General features: G+C 37.0%; 1 protein-coding gene across 11 annotated transcripts in view; it reads left to right on the top strand.

Moving 5' to 3' along the window:
- The window catches only part of SYCP1 (synaptonemal complex protein 1), a 148,336-nt gene that overhangs the window by 77,424 nt on the left and 50,737 nt on the right, over nt 1-20,175 (top strand). For all 11 annotated transcript variants that reach the window (XM_054463152.2, XM_054463103.2, XM_054463120.2 and 8 more), the window contains one exon: nt 19,732-19,848. In XM_054463152.2, the coding sequence (XP_054319127.1) occupies nt 19,732-19,848 (117 nt within the window). The remainder of the gene's footprint in view (nt 1-19,731; nt 19,849-20,175) is intronic.

The raw sequence follows: 20,175 nt of genomic DNA, 5'->3' as shown, positions 1-20,175 counted from the left end.
GTGATTTGTAGTTCTCCTTGAAGAGGTCCTTCACATCCCTTGTAAGTTGGATTCCTAGGTATTTTATTGTCTTTGAAGCAATTGTGAATGGGCGTTCACTCATGATTTGGCTCTCTGTTTGTCTGTTATTGATGTATAAGAATGCTTGTGATTTTTGTACATTGATTTTGTATCCTGAGACTTTGCTGAAGTTGCTTATCAGCTCAAGGAGATTTTGGGCTGAGACAATGGGGTTTTCTAGATATACTATCATGTCATCTGCAAACAGGGACAATTTGACTTCCTCTTTTCCTACTTGAATACCCTTGATTTCCTTCTCCTGCCTAATTGCCCTGGCCAGAACTTCCAACACTATGTTGAATAGAAGTGGTGAGAGAGGGCATCCCTGTCTTGTGCCAGTTTTCAAAGGGAATGCTTCCAGTTTTTGCCCATTCAGTATGATATTGGCTGTGGGTTTGTCATAGATAGCTCTTATTATTTTGAGATACGTCCCATCAATACCTAATTTATTGAGAGTTTTTAGCATGAAGGGTTGTTGAATTTTGTCAAAGGCCTTTTCTGCATCTATTGAGATAATCATGTGGTTTTTGTCTTTGGTTCTGTTTATATGCTGGATTACATTTATTGATTTGCGTATATTGAACCAGCCTTGCATCCCAGGGATGAAGCCAACTTGATCATGGTGGATAAGCTTTTTGATGTGCTGCTGGATTCTGTTTGCCAGTATTTTATTGAGGATTTTTGCATCAATGTTCATCAAGGATATTGGTCTAAAATTGTCTTTTTTTGTTGTGTCTCTGCCAGGCTTTGGTATCAGGATGATGCTGGCCTCATAAAATGAGTTAGGGAGGATTCCCTCTTTTTCTATTGATTGGAATAGTTTCAGAAGGAATGGTACCAGCTCCTCCTTGTACCTCTGGTAGAATTCGGCTGTGAACCCATCTGGTCCTGGACTTTTTTTGGTTGGTAAGCTATTGATTATTGCCACAATTTCAGCTCCTGTTATTGGTCTATTCAGAGATTCAACTTCTTCTTGGTTTAGTCTTGGGAGGGTGTATGTGTTGAGGAATTTATCCATTTCTTCTAGATTTTCTAGTTTATTTGCGTAGAGGTGTTTGTAGTATTCTCTGATGGTAGTTTGTATTTCTGTGGGATCGGTGGTGATATCCCCTTTATCATTTTTTATTGCATCTATTTGATTCTTCTCTCTTTTTTTCTTTATTAATCTTGCTAGCGGTCTATCAATTTTGTTGATCCTTTCAAAAAACCAGCTCCTGGATTCATTTATTTTTTGAAGGGTTTTTTGTGTCTCTATTTCCTTCAGTTCTGCTCTGATTTTAGTTATTTCTTGCCTTCTGCTAGCTTTTGAATGTGTTTGCTCTTGCTTTTCTAGTTCTTTTAATTGTGATGTTAGGGTGTCAATTTTGGATCTTTCCTGCTTTCTCTTGTGGGCATTTAGTGCTATAAATTTCCCTCTACACACTGCTTTGAATGCATCCCAGAGATTCTGGTATGTTGTGTCTTTGTTCTCGTTGGTTTCAAAGAACATCTTTATTTCTGCCTTCATTTCGTTATGTACCCAGTAGTCATTCAGGAGCAGGTTGTTCAGTTTCCATGTAGATGAGCGGTTTTGAGTGAGATTCTTAATCCTGAGTTCTAGCTTGATTGCACTGTGATCTGAGAGATAGTTTGTTATAATTTCTGTTCTTTTACATTTATTGAGGAGAGCTTTACTTCCAAGTATGTGGTCAATTTTGGAATAGGTGTGGTGTGGTGCTGAAAAAAATGTATATTCTGTTGATTTGGGGTGGAGAGTTCTGTAGATGTCTATTAGGTCTGCTTGGTGCAGAGCTGAGTTCAATTCCTGGGTATCCTTGTTGACTTTCTGTCTTGTTGATCTGTCTAATGTTGACAGTGGGGTGTTAAAGTCTCCCATTATTAATGTGTGGGAGTCTAAGTCTCTTTGTAGGTCACTCAGGACTTGCTTTATGAATCTGGGTGCTCCTCTATTGGGTGCATATATATTTAGGATAGTTAGCTCTTCTTGTTGAATTAATCCCTTTACCATTACGTAATGGCCTTCTTTGTCTCTTTTGATCTTTGTTGGTTTAAAGTCTGTTTTATCAGAGACTAGGATTGCAACCCCTGCCTTTTTTTGTTTTCCATTTGCTTGGTAGATCTTCCTCCATCCTTTTATTTTGAGCCTATGTGTGTCTCTGCACGTGAGATGGGTTTCCTGAATACAGCACACTGATGGGTCTTGAGTCTTTATCCAATTTGCCAGTCTGTGTCTTTTAATTGGAGCATTTAGTCCATTTACATTTAAAGTTAATATTGTTATGTGTGAATCTGATCCTGTCATTATGATGTTAGCTGGTTATTTTGCTCGTTAGTTGATGCAGTCTCTTCCTAGTCTTGATGGTCTTTACATTTCGGTATGATTTTGCAGTGGCTGGTACCGGTTGTGCCTTTCCATGTTTAGTGCTTCCTTCAGGAGCTCTTTTAGGGCAGGCCTGGTGGTGACAAAATCTCTCAGCATTTGCTTGTCTGTAAAGTATTTTATTTCTCCTTCACTTATGAAGCTTAGTTTGGCTGGATATGAAATTCTGGGTTGAAAATTCTTTTCTTTAAGAATGTTGAATATTGGCCCCCACTCTCTTCTGGCTTGTAGGGTTTCTGCCGAGAGATCAGCTGTTAGTCTGATGGGCTTCCCTTTGATGGTAACCCGACCTTTCTCTCTAGCTGCCCTTAACATTTTTTCCTTCATTTCAAGTTTGGTGAATCTGACAATTATGTGTCTTGGAGTTGCTCTTCTCGAGGAGTATCTTTGTGACGTTCTCTGTATTTCCTGAATCTGAATGTTGGCCTGCCTTGCTAGATTGGGGAAGTTCTCCTGGATAATATCCTGCAGAGTGTTTTCCAACTTGTTTCCATTCTCCCCGTCACTTTCAGGTACACCAATCAGACGTAGATTTGGTCTTTTCACATGGTCCCACATTTCTTGGAGGCTTTGCTCGTTTCTTTTTATTCTTTTTTCTCTAAACTTCCCTTCTCGCTTCATTTCATTCATTTCGTCTTCCAGGGCTGATACCCTTTCTTCCATTTGATCGCATTGGCTCCTGAGGCTTCTGCATTCTTCACGTAGTTCTTGAGCCTTGGTTTTCAGCTCCATCAGGTCCTTTAAGCACTTCTCTGTATTGGTTATTCTAGTTATACATTCTTCTAAATTTTTTTCAAAGTTTTCAACTTCTTTGCCTTTGGTTTGAATATCCTCCCGTAGCTCGGAGTAATTTGATCGTCTGAAGCCTTCTTCTCTCAGCTCGTCGAAGTCATTCTCCATCCAGCTTTGTTCCGTTGCTGGTGAGGAACTGCGTTCCTTTGGAGGAGGAGAGGTACTCTGCTTTTTAGAGTTTCCAGTTTTTCTGCTCTGTTTTTTCCCCATCTTTGTGGTTTTATCTACTTTTGGTCTTTGATGATGGTGATGTACAGATGGGTTTTTGATGTGGGTGTCCTTTCTGTTAGTTTTCCTTCTAACAGACAGGACCCTCAGCTGCAGGTCTGTTGGAGTACCTGGCCGGCCGTGTGAGGTGTCAGTCTGCCCCTGCTGGGGGGTGCCTCCCAGTTAGGCTGCTCGGGGGTCAGGGGTCAGGGACCCACTTGAGGAGGCAGTCAGCCCGTTCTCAGATCTCCAGCTGCGTGCTGGGAGAACCACTGCTCTCCTCAAAGCTGTCAGACAGGGACATTTAAGTCTGCAGAGGTTACTGCTGTCTTTTTGTTTGTCTGTGCCCTGCCCCCAGAGGTGGAGCCTACAGAGGCAGGCAGGCCTCCTTGAGCTGTGGTGGGCTCCACCCAGTTCAAGCTTCCAGGCTGCTTTGTTTACCTAAGCGAGCCTGGGCAATGGCGGGCGCCCCTCCCCCAGCCTCGCTGCCGACTTGCTGTTTGATCTCAGACTGCTGTGCTAGCAATCAGCGAGACTCCGTGGGCGTAGGACCCTCTGAGCCAGGGGTGGGCTATATTCTCCTGGGGCACCGTTTCCTAAGCCCGTCGGAAAAGCACAGTATTCGGGTGGGAGTGGCCCGATTTTCCAGGTGCCGTTTGTCACCCCTGGAAAGGGAACTCCCTGACCCCTTGCGCTTCCCGAGAGAGGCAATGCCTCGCCCCTGCTTCGGCTGGCGCACGGTGCACTCACCCACTGACCTGCGCCCACTCTCTGGCACTCCCTAGTGAGATGAACACGGTACCTCAGATGGAAATGCAGAAATCACCCGTCTTCTGCGTCGCTCGCGCTGGGAGCTGTAGACCGGAGCTATTCCTATTCGGCCATCTTGGCTCCTCCCCCCCCATTTATTTGTTATAGTACTGGAGACCGGGAATTAAAAAATCAAGGCACAGGCAGATTCAGTGTCTGGTGGGACCCTGATTCCTGGTTCATAAACAGCCAACTTCTCATTGTGTCCTCAAATGGCAGAAGGGACAAGAGAGCTCTCTGGGATGCTTTTTACAATGTGACACTAATCCCATTAATGAAGGCTCCACCTTTATGACCTAATCACTTCCCACAACGCCGTACCTTCTAATACTATCACACTGGAGGTAGGATTTCAACATATGAATTTTGGGGGAATACAAATATCTAGTCCATAACAATAGCAAAAAAGTCAGTAGAGGAATTGAAATGAAGTGGAATATGAAAAAACTGTGATAAACTCCAAAGGAAGGGCAGAGAAACAAAAAAACAGATATGAATAGAAGACAAATAACATAATGATCTGAACTCAAGCATATCAATAATTACATTAAATGTCAATGGACAAATGTTTTAATAAAAAGGCAGAAATGGTCATGCTATATTAAAAAAATCAAGGGCAAACCATATGCTACTACAAGAGACACATTGTATTTAGTATAAAGACACAAAGAGGTTTAAAGGAAAAAGATGAAAGAAAGAAATACTATCACACCAATAGTAAGCATAAGAAGTGGAGTGACAATTTTAATAAGAAATGACAATTTTGATAACAAATATAAGACAAGTAGTATTAAAGATCAGTAGGGGCATTTTATAATAAAGGTGTCAATTCATTAAAAAGATATAACAATTAGCTATGCTAATAATAGAGCTTCAAAATAAATGAAGCGAAAACTTGATAAAATGAGCAATAGAAAATGCTATACTTATAATATCCCCCTTTCAACAACTGATAGAACAACTATTAAAACATCTGTAAGGATGTGGAAAATCTGAACATCACTATTAACTACCTTGATTTAATTGATATTTATAGAACACTATATCTGCAACTATAAATTCTGTTGAAATTCACATAGAATGTTTACCAAAATAGACTACATGCTGAGCCATAAACAAGTCTCCATACATTTCAGAAGACTGAAGTCTTACAGAATATGTTCTCTCACTCCAGTAGAATTGAATCAGGAGCAGGTAAGTATAAGATATCTGGAAAAGCCTGGCTATCTGGGAATTAAACATCAGACTAGTAAATAATTCATGGGCCAAAGAAGAAATCACAAGGAAAATGATAAATTATTTTAAATGGAATGATGATAGACATAAAACATAAAAATTTGTAGGGTACAAATAAAGCAGCTCTTAGAGGGAAATTTAGAGTTTTAAATGTTTATTTTAGAAAAGAAGAAGTGACCTAGGTTTTTATCTAGAAACTGAAAAAGTGAGCAAATTAAATTCACAGAAAGTAGACAAAAGGAAATAATTAGAATAAGACATATCAAATAAATAGGAGAAACAATTAAATGAAGTCAAAAGTTGATTATTTGAAAATATCAATAAAACTGATAAGCCCTAGCAGAACTGACCACAAAAAAAGGGAGAGAAAGTAAAATTCACTGCAGGCAAGAGTGAAAGAGTACATCATTAGTGTAGATAATACAAGCATTAAAAAGATAAGGAAGGAGGGACTGTGATGGATTACTTCATGCCAGTAAATTTGAAATGTAGATAAAATGGGCAAATTTCTTATATATCTTTTAGGGAAGTTGAATTTGTCATTAAAATATCTCCTAGAGAAAAATCCAGATCTGGATGATTTCACTGGTAAATTCTGTCAAACACTTTAGGAAGACATAATACCAGTCTTCCACAAAAAATAGAAGAGTGAAAACAATTTTCAAGTAGGTTTTTGATACCAAATCCTACCAAAGACATTATAATAAAAGAAAATTACAGACCAATATCCCTATGAATATGAGTATAAATATAAAATTCTTAATAAAGTATTAGTAAATCTAATCTAGATTTTAATACATGATAAAAACCATACTACATCAAACAATTTATCAGGAATGGGATTTATCAGAAATGTAAGGTTGGTTTAAAATTTGAGGCTATCAGTGTAATTTACTGTATCAACTAATAAAGGAGAAAAATAATATAATTATCTCAATAGTTGCAGAAAGGCATTTGACAGAATGGAACACTCATTCATGATTAAAAAAAAAACTTTCAGCAAACTAGGAATAGTTGAGGACTTCTCCAATCTGATAAAAAACATCTACAAAATACCTACAGTTAGCATCCTATTTACTGATGAAAGGCAGTGTCGCAAGCAATGTCTGCTCTTACCACACCTATTCAACATTGTACTGGAGGTTCTGGCAACAAAAATAAATATATACAAATGAGAAAGGAATACATAAAACTGTCTCTTCATAAATGACATAACTATCTACATGGAAATTTCTGAGGTTTCTACAAAGTCACTACAAGATTAGTAAATGAATTTCACAAAGTCACTGGATACAAGGTCAATGGCCAAAAATCAATTTTATTTATATGTGCTAACAGCTAGTAATTGAAAAATTAATTTTAAAACATGATACCATTTACAGTAGCATAAAAATCCATTAAATAGGGATAAATTTTACAAAATGTGTGCAAGACCCATACAGAGAACAGTACTGAACATTACTGAGACCAGTGAAAGAAGACCTAAGTAAATACATATGTACCATATTCACTGATTGGATGTTTTAATGCTTTTAAAATGTCAGATTTCACCAAATTCATCTAGAGATTCAGTCACCATCATAATTCCAGCAGTATTTTTTAGTAGACTTTTACATACTGCTTGTAAAATGCATGTGAACATCAAAATACCCAACAATTTTGAGAAAGTAGAACAAAATTGGAAGATTTAGAATGCCTGATTTCAAGATTTGCTGTAAAGCTATAGTAATTAAGACAATGAGGTATTATTTTTAAGATAGACAAAGAGATCAGTGGAATCTAATAGATAGTTTAGAAATAGACTAAATGTACAGACTGTTAATTTTCAACAAAGATGCCAAAAAATTCAATGGAGAGAAATGAAAGTCTTTCAACAAATGATTTGGAATAACCAGATATTCATATGGGAAAGAAAAAAAACAAACCTTGACCCTTACATCAGATCATATACAAACATTAATTTTAAATGGGTTATAGGCATACAATCTTGAAATCTGAAGCCTTTAGAAGAAAACGTAGGAGGGTACTTTCATGGCCTGAAGGTCAGCAAAGATTTCTTAGGGCAAAGAAAGCAATATTCTTAACATGTCTAATAAGTTAGACTACATCAAAACTTGAAAGATCTGTTTATCAAAAGGCATTATTAAGCAAATGAATAGGCAAGGTACAAAGAAAAAGAAAACACTGACTAAACATTTATTTGACAGATGACATATATCCAGAATATATAAATAACTCTTGAAACTCAATAATAAAAAAATAAATATCTCAACTAAAAATAGGCAAAAGACTGTAAAATAAACTGGTTAAAATATTGGCAAAGTGGGGAAACTGGGTTCCAAGATGGCTGAATAGGAACAGCTCCAGTCTACAGCTCCCAGCATGAGCGACGCAGAAGACGGGTGATTACTGCATTTCCAACTGAAGTACAGGGTTCATCTCACTGGGGCTTCTTGGACAGTGGGTGCAGCCCACAGAGTGTGAGCTGAAGCAGGGTGGGGCATCGCCTCACCCAGGAAGCACAAGGGGTTGGGGAATTCCCTTTCCTAACCAAGAGAAGCTGTGACTGATGGTACCTGGAAAATCGGGACACTCCCACCCTAATACTGCACTTTTCCAACGGTCTTAGCAAACGGCACACCAGGAGATTATATCCCACGCCTGGCTGGGAGGGTCTCACGCCCAAGGAGCCTCCCTCACTGCTAGTGCAGCAGTCTGAGATCAAACTGCAAGGAGGCAGCGAAACTGGGGCAGGGGCGTCTGCCATTGTTGAGGCTTGAGTAGGTAAACAAAGAAAAGCTTGATCTGGGTGGAACCCACTGCAGCTCAAGGAGGCCTGCCTGCCTCTGTAGACTCCACCTCTGGGGGCAGGGCACAGCTGAACAAAAGGCAGCAGAAACTTCAGCAGATTTAATTCTCCCTGTCTGACAGCTTTGAAGAGAGTAGTGGTCCTCTCAGCATGGAGTTTGAGATCTGAGAACGGACAGACTGCCTCCTCAAGTGGGTCACTGACCCCCAACTAGCCTAACTGGGAGGCACCTCCCAGTAGGGGCAGACTGACACCTCACATGGCCGGGTACCCCTCTGAGACGAAGCTTCCAGGGGAACGATCAGGCAGCAACATTTGCTGTTCAGCAATATTCGCTGTTCTGCAGCCTCTGCTGGTGATACCCAGGCAAACAGGGTCTGGAATGGGCCTCCTTCAAACTCCAACAGACCTGCAGCTGAGAGTCCTGACTGTTAGAAGGAAAGCTAACAAACAGAAAGGACATCCACACCAAAACCCCATCTGGACGTCACCTTCCTCAAAGACCAAAGGTAGATAAAATCACAAAGATGGGGAGAAACCAGAGCAGAAAAGCTGAAAATTCTAAAAATCAGAGCACCTCTTCTCCTCCAAAGGAATGCAGCTCCTTGCCAGCAATGGAACAAAGCTGGATGGAGAATGACTTTGATGAGCTGAGAGAAGAAGGCTTCAGATGATCAGTAATAACAAACTTTTCTGAGCTAAAGGAGGATGTTTGAACCCATTGCAAAGAAGCTAAAAACCTTGAGAAAAGATTAGACAGATGGCTAACTAGAATAAACGGCATAGAGAAGACCTTAAATGACCAGATGGAGCTGAAAACCATGGCATGAGAACTACGTGATGCATGCACAAGCTTCAGTAGCTGATTCGATCAAGTGGAAGAAAGGGTATCAGTGATTGAAGATCAAATGAATGAAATGAAGCGAGAAGAGAAGTTTAGAGAAAAAAGAGTAAAAAGAAATGAATAAAGCCTCCAAGAAATATGGGACTATGTGAAAAGACAAAATCTACATCTGATTGGTGTACCTGAAAGTGACGGGGAGAATGGAACCAAGTTGGAAAACACTCTGCAGGATATTAGCCAGGAGAACTTCCCCAACCTAGCAAGGCAGGCCAACATTCTAATTCAGGAAATACAGAAAACACCACAAAGATACTCCTCGAGAAGAGCAACTCCAAGACACATAATTGTCAGATTCACCAAACTTGAAATGAAGGAAAAAATGTTAAGGGCAGCTAGAGAGAAAGGTCGGGTTACCTACAAAGGGAAGCCCATCAGACTAACAGCTGATCTCTCAGCAGAAACTCTACAGGCCAGAAGAAAGTGGGGGCCAATATTCAACATTCTTAAAGAAAAGAATTTTCAACCCAGAATTTCATATCCAGCCAAACTAAGCTTCATAAGTGAAGCAGAAATAAAATCCTTTACAGACAAGCAAATGCTGAGAGATTTTGTCACCACCAGGCCTGCCTTACAAGAGCTCCTGAAGGAAGCACTAAACATGGAAAAGAACAATCGGTACCAGCCACTGCAAAAACATGCCAAATTATAAAGACCATCGATGCTAGGAAGAAACTGCATCAACTAATGAGCAAAATAACCAGCTAACATCATAATGACAAGATCAAATTCACACATAACAATATTAACCTTAAATGTAAATGGGCTAAATGCTCCAATTAAAAGACACAGACTGGCAAATTGGATAAAGAGTCAAGACTCATCAGCGTGCTGTATTCAGGAGACCCATCTCATGTGCAGAGACACACATAGGCTCAAAATAAAGGGATGGAGGAAGATCTACCAAGCAAATGGAAAACAAAAAAAAGCAGGGGTTGCAATCCCAGTCTCTGATAAAACAGACTTTAAACCAACAAAGATCAAAAGAGACAAAGAAGACCATAACATAATGGTAAAGGGATCAATTCAACAAGAAGAGCTAACTCTTCTAAATATATATGCACCCAATAGAGGAGCACCCAGATTCATAAAGCAAGTCCTTAGAGACCTACAAAGGTACTTTGACTCCCACACAATAATAATGGGAGACTTTAACACCCCACTGTCAACATTAGACAGATCAATGAGACAGAAAGTTAACAAGGATATCCAGGAATTGAACTCAGCTCTGCACCAAGCTGACCTAATAGACATCTACAGAACTCTCCACCCCAAATCAACAGAATATACATTATTTTTAGCACCACACCACACCTATTCCAAAATTGACCACATACTTGGAAGTAAAGCACTCCTCAGCAAATGTAAAAGAACAGAAATTATAACAAACTGTCTCTCAGACCACAGTGCAATCAAACTAGAACTCAAGATTAAGAAACTCACTCAAAACTGCTCAACTACATGGAAACTGAACAACCTGCTCCTGAATGACTACTGGTACATAACGAAATGAAGGCAGAAATAAATACGTTCTTTGAAACCAATGAGAAGAAAGACACAACATACCAGAATCTCTGGGACACATTTAAAGTAGTGTGTGGAGGGAAATTTATAGCACTAAATGCCCACAAAAGAAAGCAGGAAAGATCTAAAATTGACACCCTAAGATCACAATTAAAAGAACTAGAGAAGCAAGAGCAAACACATTCAAAAGCTCGCAGAAGGCAAGAAATAATTAAGATCAGAGCAGAACTGAAGGAGATGGAGACACAAAAAACCCTTCCAAAAAATCAATGAATCCAGGAGCTGGTTTTTTGAAAAGATCAACAAAATTGACAGACTGCTAGCAAGACTAATACAGAAGAAAAGAGAGAAGAATCAAATAGATGCAATAAAAAATGATAAAGGGGATGTCACCATTGATCCCACAGAAATACAAACTACCATCAGAGAATACTATAAACATCTCTATGCAAATAAACTAGAAAATCTAGAAGAAATGGATAAATTCCTGGACACATACACCCTCCTAAGACTAAACCAGGAAGAAGTTGAATCCCTGAGTAGACCAATAAGGCTCTGAAATTGAGGCAATAATTAATGGCCTACCAACCAAAAAAAGTCCAGGACCAGACGGATTCACAGCCGAATTCTACCAGAGGTACAAAGAGGAGCTGAAACCATTCCTTCTGAAACTATTCCAATCAGTAGAAAAAGAGGGAATCCTCCCTAACTCATTTTATGAGGCCAGCATCATCCTGATACCAAAGCCTGGCAGAGACACAACAAAAAAAGACAATTTTAGACCAATATCCTTGATGAACATCGATGCAAAAATCCTCAATAAAATATTGGCAAACAGAATCCAGCAGCACATCACAAAGCTTATCCACCATGATCAAGTTGGCTTCATCCCTGGGATGCAAGGCTGGTTCAACATACGTAAATCAATAAGCGTAATCCATCACATAAACAGAACCAAAGACAAAAACCACATGATTATCTCAATAGATGTAGAAAAGGCCTTTGACAAAATTCAGCAGTCCTTCATGCTAAAAACTCTCAATAAACTAGGTATTGATGGAACATATCTCAAAATAATAAGAGCTATTTATGACAAACCCACAGCCAATAGCATACTGAGTGGGCAAAAACTGGAAGCATTCCCTTTGAAAACTGGCACAAGACAGGGATGCCCTCTCTCACCACTCGTGTTCAACATAGTGTTGGAAGTTCTGGCCAGGGCAATCAGGCAGGAGAAAGAAATAAAGGGTATTCAGTTAGGAAAAGAAGAAGTCAAATTGTCCCTGTTTGCAGATGACATGATTGTATATCTAGAGAACCCCATCATCTCAGCCCAAAATCTCCTTAAGCTGATAAGCAACTTCCCCAAAGTCTCAGAATACAAAATCAATGTGCAAAAATCACAAGCATTCCTATACACCAATAACAGACAGAGGGCCAAATCATGAGTGAACTCCCATTCACAATTGCTTCAAAGACAATAAAATACCTAGGAATCCAACTTATAAGGGATGTGAAGGACCTCTTCAAGGAGAACTACAGACCACTGCTCAACGAAATAAAAGAGGACACAGCAAATGGAAGAACATTCTATGCTCATGGATAGGAAGAATCAATATCATGAAAATGGCCATACTGCCCAAGGTAATTTATAGATTCAAGGCCATCCCCATCAAGCTACCAATCACTTTATTCACAGAATTGGAAAAAACTACTTTAAAGTTCATATGGAACCAAAAAAGAGCCCACATTGCCAAGACAATTCTAAGCCAAAAGAACAAAGCTGGAGGCATCATGCTACCTGACTTCAAACTATACTACAAGGCTACAGTAACCAAAACAGCATGGTACTTGTACCAAAACAGAGATATAGACCGATGGAACAGAACAGAGCCCTCAGAAATAATACCACACATCTACAACCATCTGATCTTCAACAAACCTGACAAAAACAAGAAATGGGGAAAGGATTCCCTATTTAATAAATGGTGCTGGGAAAACTGGCTAGCCATATATAGAAAGCTGAAACTGGATCCCTTCCTTACACCTTATACAAAAATTAATTCAAGATGGATTAAAGACTTAAATGTTAGACCTAAAATCATAAAAACCCTAGAAGAAAACCTAGGTGATACCATTCAGGACGTAGGCATGGGCAAGGACTTCATGACTAAAACACCAAAAGCAATGGCAACAAAAGCCAAAATTGACAAATGGGATCTAATTAAACTCAAGAGCTTCTGCACAGCAAAAGAAACTACCATCAGAGTGAACAGGCAACCTACAGAATGGGAGAAAATTTTTACAATCTACCCATCTGACAAATAGCTAATATCCAGAATCTACAAAGAACTTAAACAAATTTACAAGAAAAAAATCAAACCACCCCATCAAAAAGTGGGTGAAGGATATGAACAGACACTTCTCAAAAGAAGACATTTATGCAGCCAACAGACACATGAAAAATGCTCATCATCACTGGCCATCAGAGAAATGCAAATCAAAACCACAATGAGATACCACCTCACGCCAGTTAGAATGGCAGTCATTAAAAAGTCAGGAAACAACAGATGCTGGAGAGGATGTGGAGAAATAGGAACACTTTTACACTGTTGGTGGGACTATAAACTAGTTCAACCATTGTGGAAGACAGTGTGGTGATTCCTCAGGGACCTAGAACTGGAAACACCATTTGACCCAGAGATCTCATTACTGGGTATATACCCAAAGGATTATAAATCATGCTACTATAAAGACACATGCACACGTATGTTTATTGTGGCACTATTCACAATAGCAAAGACTTGGAACCAACCCAAATGTCCATCAGTGATAGACTGGATTAAGAAAATGTGGCACATATACACCATGGAATACTATGCAGCCATAAAAAAGGATGAGTTCATGTCCTTTGTAGGGACATGGATGAAGCTGGAAACCGTTATTCTGAGCAAACTATTGCAAGGACAGAAAACCAAACACCTCATGTTCTCACTCACAGGTGTGAATTGAAGAATGAGAACACTTGGACACAGGATGGGGAACATCACACACCAGGGCCTGTTGTGGGGTGGGGGGAGTGGGGAGGGATAGCATTAGGAGATATACCTAATGTAAATGATGAGTTAATGGGTACAGCACACCAACATGGCACATGTATATGTATGTAAGAAACCTGCACATTGTGCACATGTACCCTAGAACTTAAGGTATAGTTAAAAAAAAAATCAAAAATAAATAAGTAAATACATAAATAAATTTGATAAAGGAAAAAAAAAGAATGAGTGGAAACTATACCCTCCTCTTCAATATTCTGGAACCATTTGTTTAGAATTGGTATTATTTTTTCCTCAATAGCTTTGTAGGATTCATCAATAAATTCATCTTGGCCTGGAAAATAAAATAAAATATGGGCAAAGGACTTGAATAGATATTTCTCCAAAGATACACAAATGGCCAATAAGCACATAAAAATGAAAATATGCTTAATATCACTAATCATTGCAAATCAAAATCTCATGAGATATTTCCTCATACCCATTAGAATGGGTACTAATGAAAGAACAGAAAATAACATGTTAATGAGGTTGTGGAGAAATTGGAATTCTCAAGCACTGTTGGTGGGAATGTCAGATGGTACAGTCACTGTGGAGAACAATTTTGTGGTTCCCCAAAAAAATAAAACTAGAATAACTATATGATCCACTGATTTCACTTCTAGATATACACCTAAAAGAATTGAAAGCATAGTCTCAAAGAGATATATGTTCACCTATGTTCATAGCAACATTATTCACAATAGCCAAGAGTTGGAAGCAACCCATGTGTCCATTGACAGATGAATGGTAGACTAAATGTAGCCTCTACATACAGTATTCCATACAGTATGGAAAATGTTTTGGTGGTTTCTTCTAAAACTAAACATGCATCTACTGTGTGATCCAACAATTATTTTCCTAGATATTTACTTAAAATAAATGGAAACATGTCCACTAAAAATCTTGTAGAAGAATATTCATGGTAGCTTTATCCACAATGATAAAAAATGGAAACACATAAAATGTTCATTAAGAAGAGACTGGATAAACAAATTTGGTATATTCATACAATGGAATACTACTCAGAAGTAAAAAAGACCTACTGATACTCACAGGAACATGGATGAATCTTGTAATATGCTGAATGAATAACCTATATACAAGAGAGTATGTTTGTCATGATTTCATTTAAGTGAAGTTTTTGAATCGACAAAACCAATTTATGGAGACAGAAAGAACAATGGTTGCCTCAGTGGGGTACTATTAGTTTGTTAAGGGATATGAGGGAACTTTCTGGGATTATGGAAATTATGTCTTGATTGGTATTGCCATTACATGGTTTTAAAAACAATTTGTCAAAGCTTATTAAATTTTACACTTAAAACCATGCATTTTATTATATGTAAATTATGTCTCATTGAAGTTGAACTCATCGATGAAAGCTACTGGGCCTAGAGTTCTCTTTATGCAAAGGCTTTTAATTTCTGAAGCAATTTAATCATAGTTACAGTATAACTTAGTTGTCCTATTTCTTCAAGTTTGATAAATAATATTTTTCTGGGTTTCATCCAGTTCATCTACATTTTCTACAGTTTCAGAATTGTCTGTAGCATTTACTGTTAAAAACAGTAATAGCCTGTTTTTAATCTGATGTTGGTTATTTGTTCCTTCTTTTGTTTTTTTCTTTATCAGTGTCACCAGGAGTTTGTCAATTTGGGAAGTTTTTTCCTTTTTTTTTTGAGATGGAGTCTGCCTCTGTCACCCACGCTATAGTGCAGTGGCTGTGATCTCGGCTCACTGCAACCTCTACCTCCTGGGTTCAAGCAACTCTCCTGCCTCAGCTTCCTGAGTAGTTGGGATTACAGGCGTGTGCATCCACGCCGGCTAATTTTTGTATTTTTAGTAGAGACGGGGTTTCATTATGTTGGCCAGACTGGTCTCAAACTCCTGGCCTCAAGTGATCCGCCCATGTCAGTCTCCCAAAGTGCTGAGGTTACAGGTGTGAGCCACTGCACCCGGACCTATCTTAAGATGAATTCTTAGATCATTAATTTTCAGTCTTTCTAATGTACACATTTCAAGGCTATAAATTTCCCACTAAGTATTGCTGTATCTGTGTCCTATAGGTTTTGATATATAGTAAATTAGTATTGTTTAGCCCAATGCCCTCCTGTATCTCTTAATTTCTAAATTTAAGGGGACATGTTGTGTTTTTGTTACTGATTTCTAGCATAACTGAATTGTTACTAGAGAGCACACTCTGGTATGACTTTAGTACTTTGAAATTTATTGATATTTGCCTGATGGCCCAATATATGGGGTCACTTTTTATAAACATCCCTTACATACATGAAAATAATGTATATTGTATAGTTGTTGGGTGAAGTGTTCCTTTACGTAAAGATGACCAGTTATATTCTTTATATTTGTGTATCTTTTTTTTATTCTGTACCTCTGCTTTTTTTTAATTTGTGTTTTATTAAGTAGTTGACTGAGATAGATGTGTTTAAAAATTTTACACAGTGTGGATTTCTGTTCTCCAATTTCAGTTCTGTTAACTTGTCTTTATTTCAAGGCCATATTATTGAGTGTACATTATTTGGAATATGTGCAACTTTTTATTACAATACGATAGAACTTTATATGTATAGTTGTTCCTTTGGTTTATACATGGGAGGTTGGTTCCAGAAGCCCCCAAGAATACCAAAATCTGCACATACTCATATCCCCTAGTCAGCCCTGTGGAACCCATGCAAACTAGAAGTTGGCCCTCCATATATGTGAGTTTCGTATCCTGTGGATACTGTATTGTCCATTTAAATTTGGTTGAAAAAAAATCCACATATAAGTGGATGCAGTTCAAACCCATGTTGTTCAAAGTTCAACTATATACTTAATGTGTATCTTACATATTTATATATAATGGAAATTGTTGTTAAAACAAGATACCTCCTTTATCTCTAGTAGAGATAAGCTTGCCTCAGAGCAAGTTTTTATGTTATTATTATAACTATACCATTTTTATTCTGTTTCGTGTTTGCTTGTTATATCTTTTAAATCTGTTTACTTTTATCCTCTATCTTTATGTTTTAAATGACTTTTATAAATAGCATGTAGCCAGAGTTTATAATTTTATGCACTCTGACAATCTTTGTCTCTTTTACTGGTATATTTGGCATTAGACTACATTATCTCCTTTATCTCTTATGTCTTACTTATATGTTAGTATACTATTATTGTTGTCATGTACTTTGATGATTTTTTTTCTAAGGGTTTTGTATTGTCCAAGAAGAAAGAAAAAATAGAGTGAATTGGGGATAAGCAGTAATTACAGGCTGAATATTTCTAATCTGAAAATCCAAAATCTAAAATGCTCCCAAATCCAAAACTTTATAGCACAGACATAACGCCACAAGTGGAGAAGTCCATGCATAAGTACTTAACACATACTTTTTCATGTACAAAATTATTAAAATATTGTATTAAATTACCTTCAGGCTATGTGTAAGGTATATACAAAATATAAATGAGTTTTGTGTTTAGACATAGGTCCTATCCTTAGGATATCTCATTAAATAAATCTGAAACATTTTTGGTCCCAGGCATTTTGGAAAAGGAATACTCAACCTCTACTGAGTATATTTAGAATTGATGAACGACGTGAATTCACAGATATAGAAAGATAAATTTATACCAAGCAAGAAAAATGAAAAGAAATCCACATCTAGACTTGGTATAACTAAAGAATATTGGACATATAGAAGTATTAAAAGTAGCTGGAGAGAAATGAAAGATGAAAGTGAAGGAATGTCAGATTGGCCATGAACATCTCAACCAACAACAATAGAAGTCAGAAAACAATGAGAAAGTATTTTCATGGGCAAAGAAGATTACTGTCAACATTAAATTTTGTCCACAACATACCTATCTCTTAAGAATGTTGGAGAAATAAGGATAATTTTATATTAAAAAGTGAGGAAAACATGCTTTTCAAGAACACTCGGACTATTTAACAAAAATGATCATATAGGCCAAGAATAACTAAAGCAATCTTTAAGAACAAAGTAGGAAAATGTGCCCTACCAGATATAAAGATTAATTGTATAGCTAAGGTAATTAAGACAGTATGACATTGGCACAGAAGGTGTCAAGTCAATTAAACAAAAGAGAAGCCTAGAAAAAGATCCAGGGGTACATGGTAACTGGACACAATACAGAAGTGATATTGCAGATATGTAGTGCTAGAACATTTGACTATCTATATGGAAAAATATGAAAGTCTACCTCTACACTACATACAAACACAAATTCCTTAAGGATATAAATAAATGTGAAGGGCAGGGCTTCAAAACATTTGAAGAAGATGTGGGACAATGTCTTTGTGACCTGGTAGTAAAGGAAGATTTCCTAAATAAGATTTAAAAACACAACCATATTTGAAAATATTGATACATTCATATATACTGTAATAATTTCTGGTTACTTGGAAAGTAAACAACAAACCTCAAAGTTGGAGAAATAGCCCAACTTTACATATATAAAGAACAAAAGATTAGAACCCATTAAATGTAATTAAGAAGAAAATGAAGCACCAAGTAGATAAATGAGTAAAATATATGAACAGAGATGGTCACAGAACAGAAAACATGAAGAGTTAAACATGTTACATAATTTTCTGGAAAATGCAAATAATACAGCAAAACTTCAGTCAAATACTTTTGTCTGACTATCAATTCTTGGTGAGGTTGTGAAGCCGGAAAAGTCATAACCTTGTTGCTGAGAATTTAAATTGGTATAAATGCATATGGAAAATAATGTCATCTTTAAAGTTGAATACGTAACCTGCCCTATGACCCGGCAATTCCAATCCTAGGTACATATTGTAGAGAAATTCTATATTTGCACCAGGAGATGTTTACAAGAACATTCATAGCACTATTGTGTGTGTACCAGTCCCAAAATGGAGACAACGCAGTGCCCTGAATAATTGATTACATAAATAAACAGTGTTATATTCATACAATAGAACACTACTCAGCAGTGAAAATGAAAGAACTGTATTTTTACACATAAATACCTCAAACATAACTGTTCAATGAGAAAAGCAAGCCAGAAAAATAATGTACTATGAAAACATTTATATGAAGTTCAAAAAAAATCTTGAAATATTGTTTAGGGACACATAATTATGCAATGAATCTATAAAGAAGAATAAGGGAATATAAATTAAGAATGTTTTTTATGCTTGAAAGGGCAGTAGGGGAAAACTAATGAAGAGGGAGGGGCATTTAACAGCTTTTATCAATATTGGTAATGGTCTATATTTTAAAGTCGATGATTGACTCATGGATACAAAATACAGTCTGATTCATCATTATATTACCCATAAGCCTCCTCCCAATTCCTGTCCCTGCTGTATAACACCTTTCCAGTATTAATTTAGCCCTAAGATAAAAGTGAATATAAAGGTTGCTAATTCAGGGCTTTCCTTCCCTCTTGATAATTTCTATATTTGAATTATATCTACACAACTCAGTAAATATTTATACAAAGTATGTAAAAATAATATAAATGGAAGTTGTTGCTTCTTTATAGAAAATTAATCTCGTTAAGAATATGCCTTTTCTTTGAATCACATGAGTTTTCTGTATAATGGAAATACTTATTCTAATAAAGCATATTAAACTGAATGAGAGTAACCAATGTAAATATTGTTGAGAAATTCATTAAAAATAAATGCATGGGTGTTTATTTTATATTACTTGTCAAGACAAAATACGTATTTTAGGGGAGAAGATAGAGTTTGTGAAAACAAAACACTTCTCACCATATGAAAATGTAAGGAAAGTGATCCAACCTAATTTCCATGAATAAGTAATCTTTTAAGATTCACAAAACCACAAAATGAATATGGAATGTTTTCAAGTAATCCATAGCATTTACTAATATTCACGCTATTTTTCTTTACTTAAAGGTCAATAAATTAGAGTTAGAACTAGAAAGTGCCAAACAGAAATGTGGAGAAATCACGGACACTTATCAGAAAGAAATTGAGGACAAAAAGATATCAGAAGAAAATCTTTTGGAAGAGGTGGGGAAAACAATGTATTAAGAACTTATTATACTAAAAATCTAAATTTTTATTAGGATTTTAAGAGAAAAGTAAAAAAACTTAATTTTTAAATTATGATTTTAAAAAAGGGTTAGTAAATTTATATAAAGGTCAGTTTATCAGTTTTTATAGAAGCTAAAAGTATCCTTGCTATTCTAAGTATTTGAGTATATAATTATTTTGAAAGGATTAAATGATTGCCACAGTGGTATACTGTCATCTTACTTCATAGAACACCCTGAAAAAACCCCAAATAGTGCATTTTATACTTGTTTTTCCAGTTTCCTGGTGTTTGAGGTTTGCTTT

The sequence above is a fragment of the Pongo pygmaeus genome, chromosome 1 (assembly GCF_028885625.2).
Source record: "Pongo pygmaeus isolate AG05252 chromosome 1, NHGRI_mPonPyg2-v2.0_pri, whole genome shotgun sequence".
NCBI lineage: Eukaryota > Metazoa > Chordata > Mammalia > Primates > Hominidae > Pongo > Pongo pygmaeus.
Note: the sequence above shows the minus strand (reverse complement) of the source record. Positions and strands in the feature narration are given on the sequence as shown.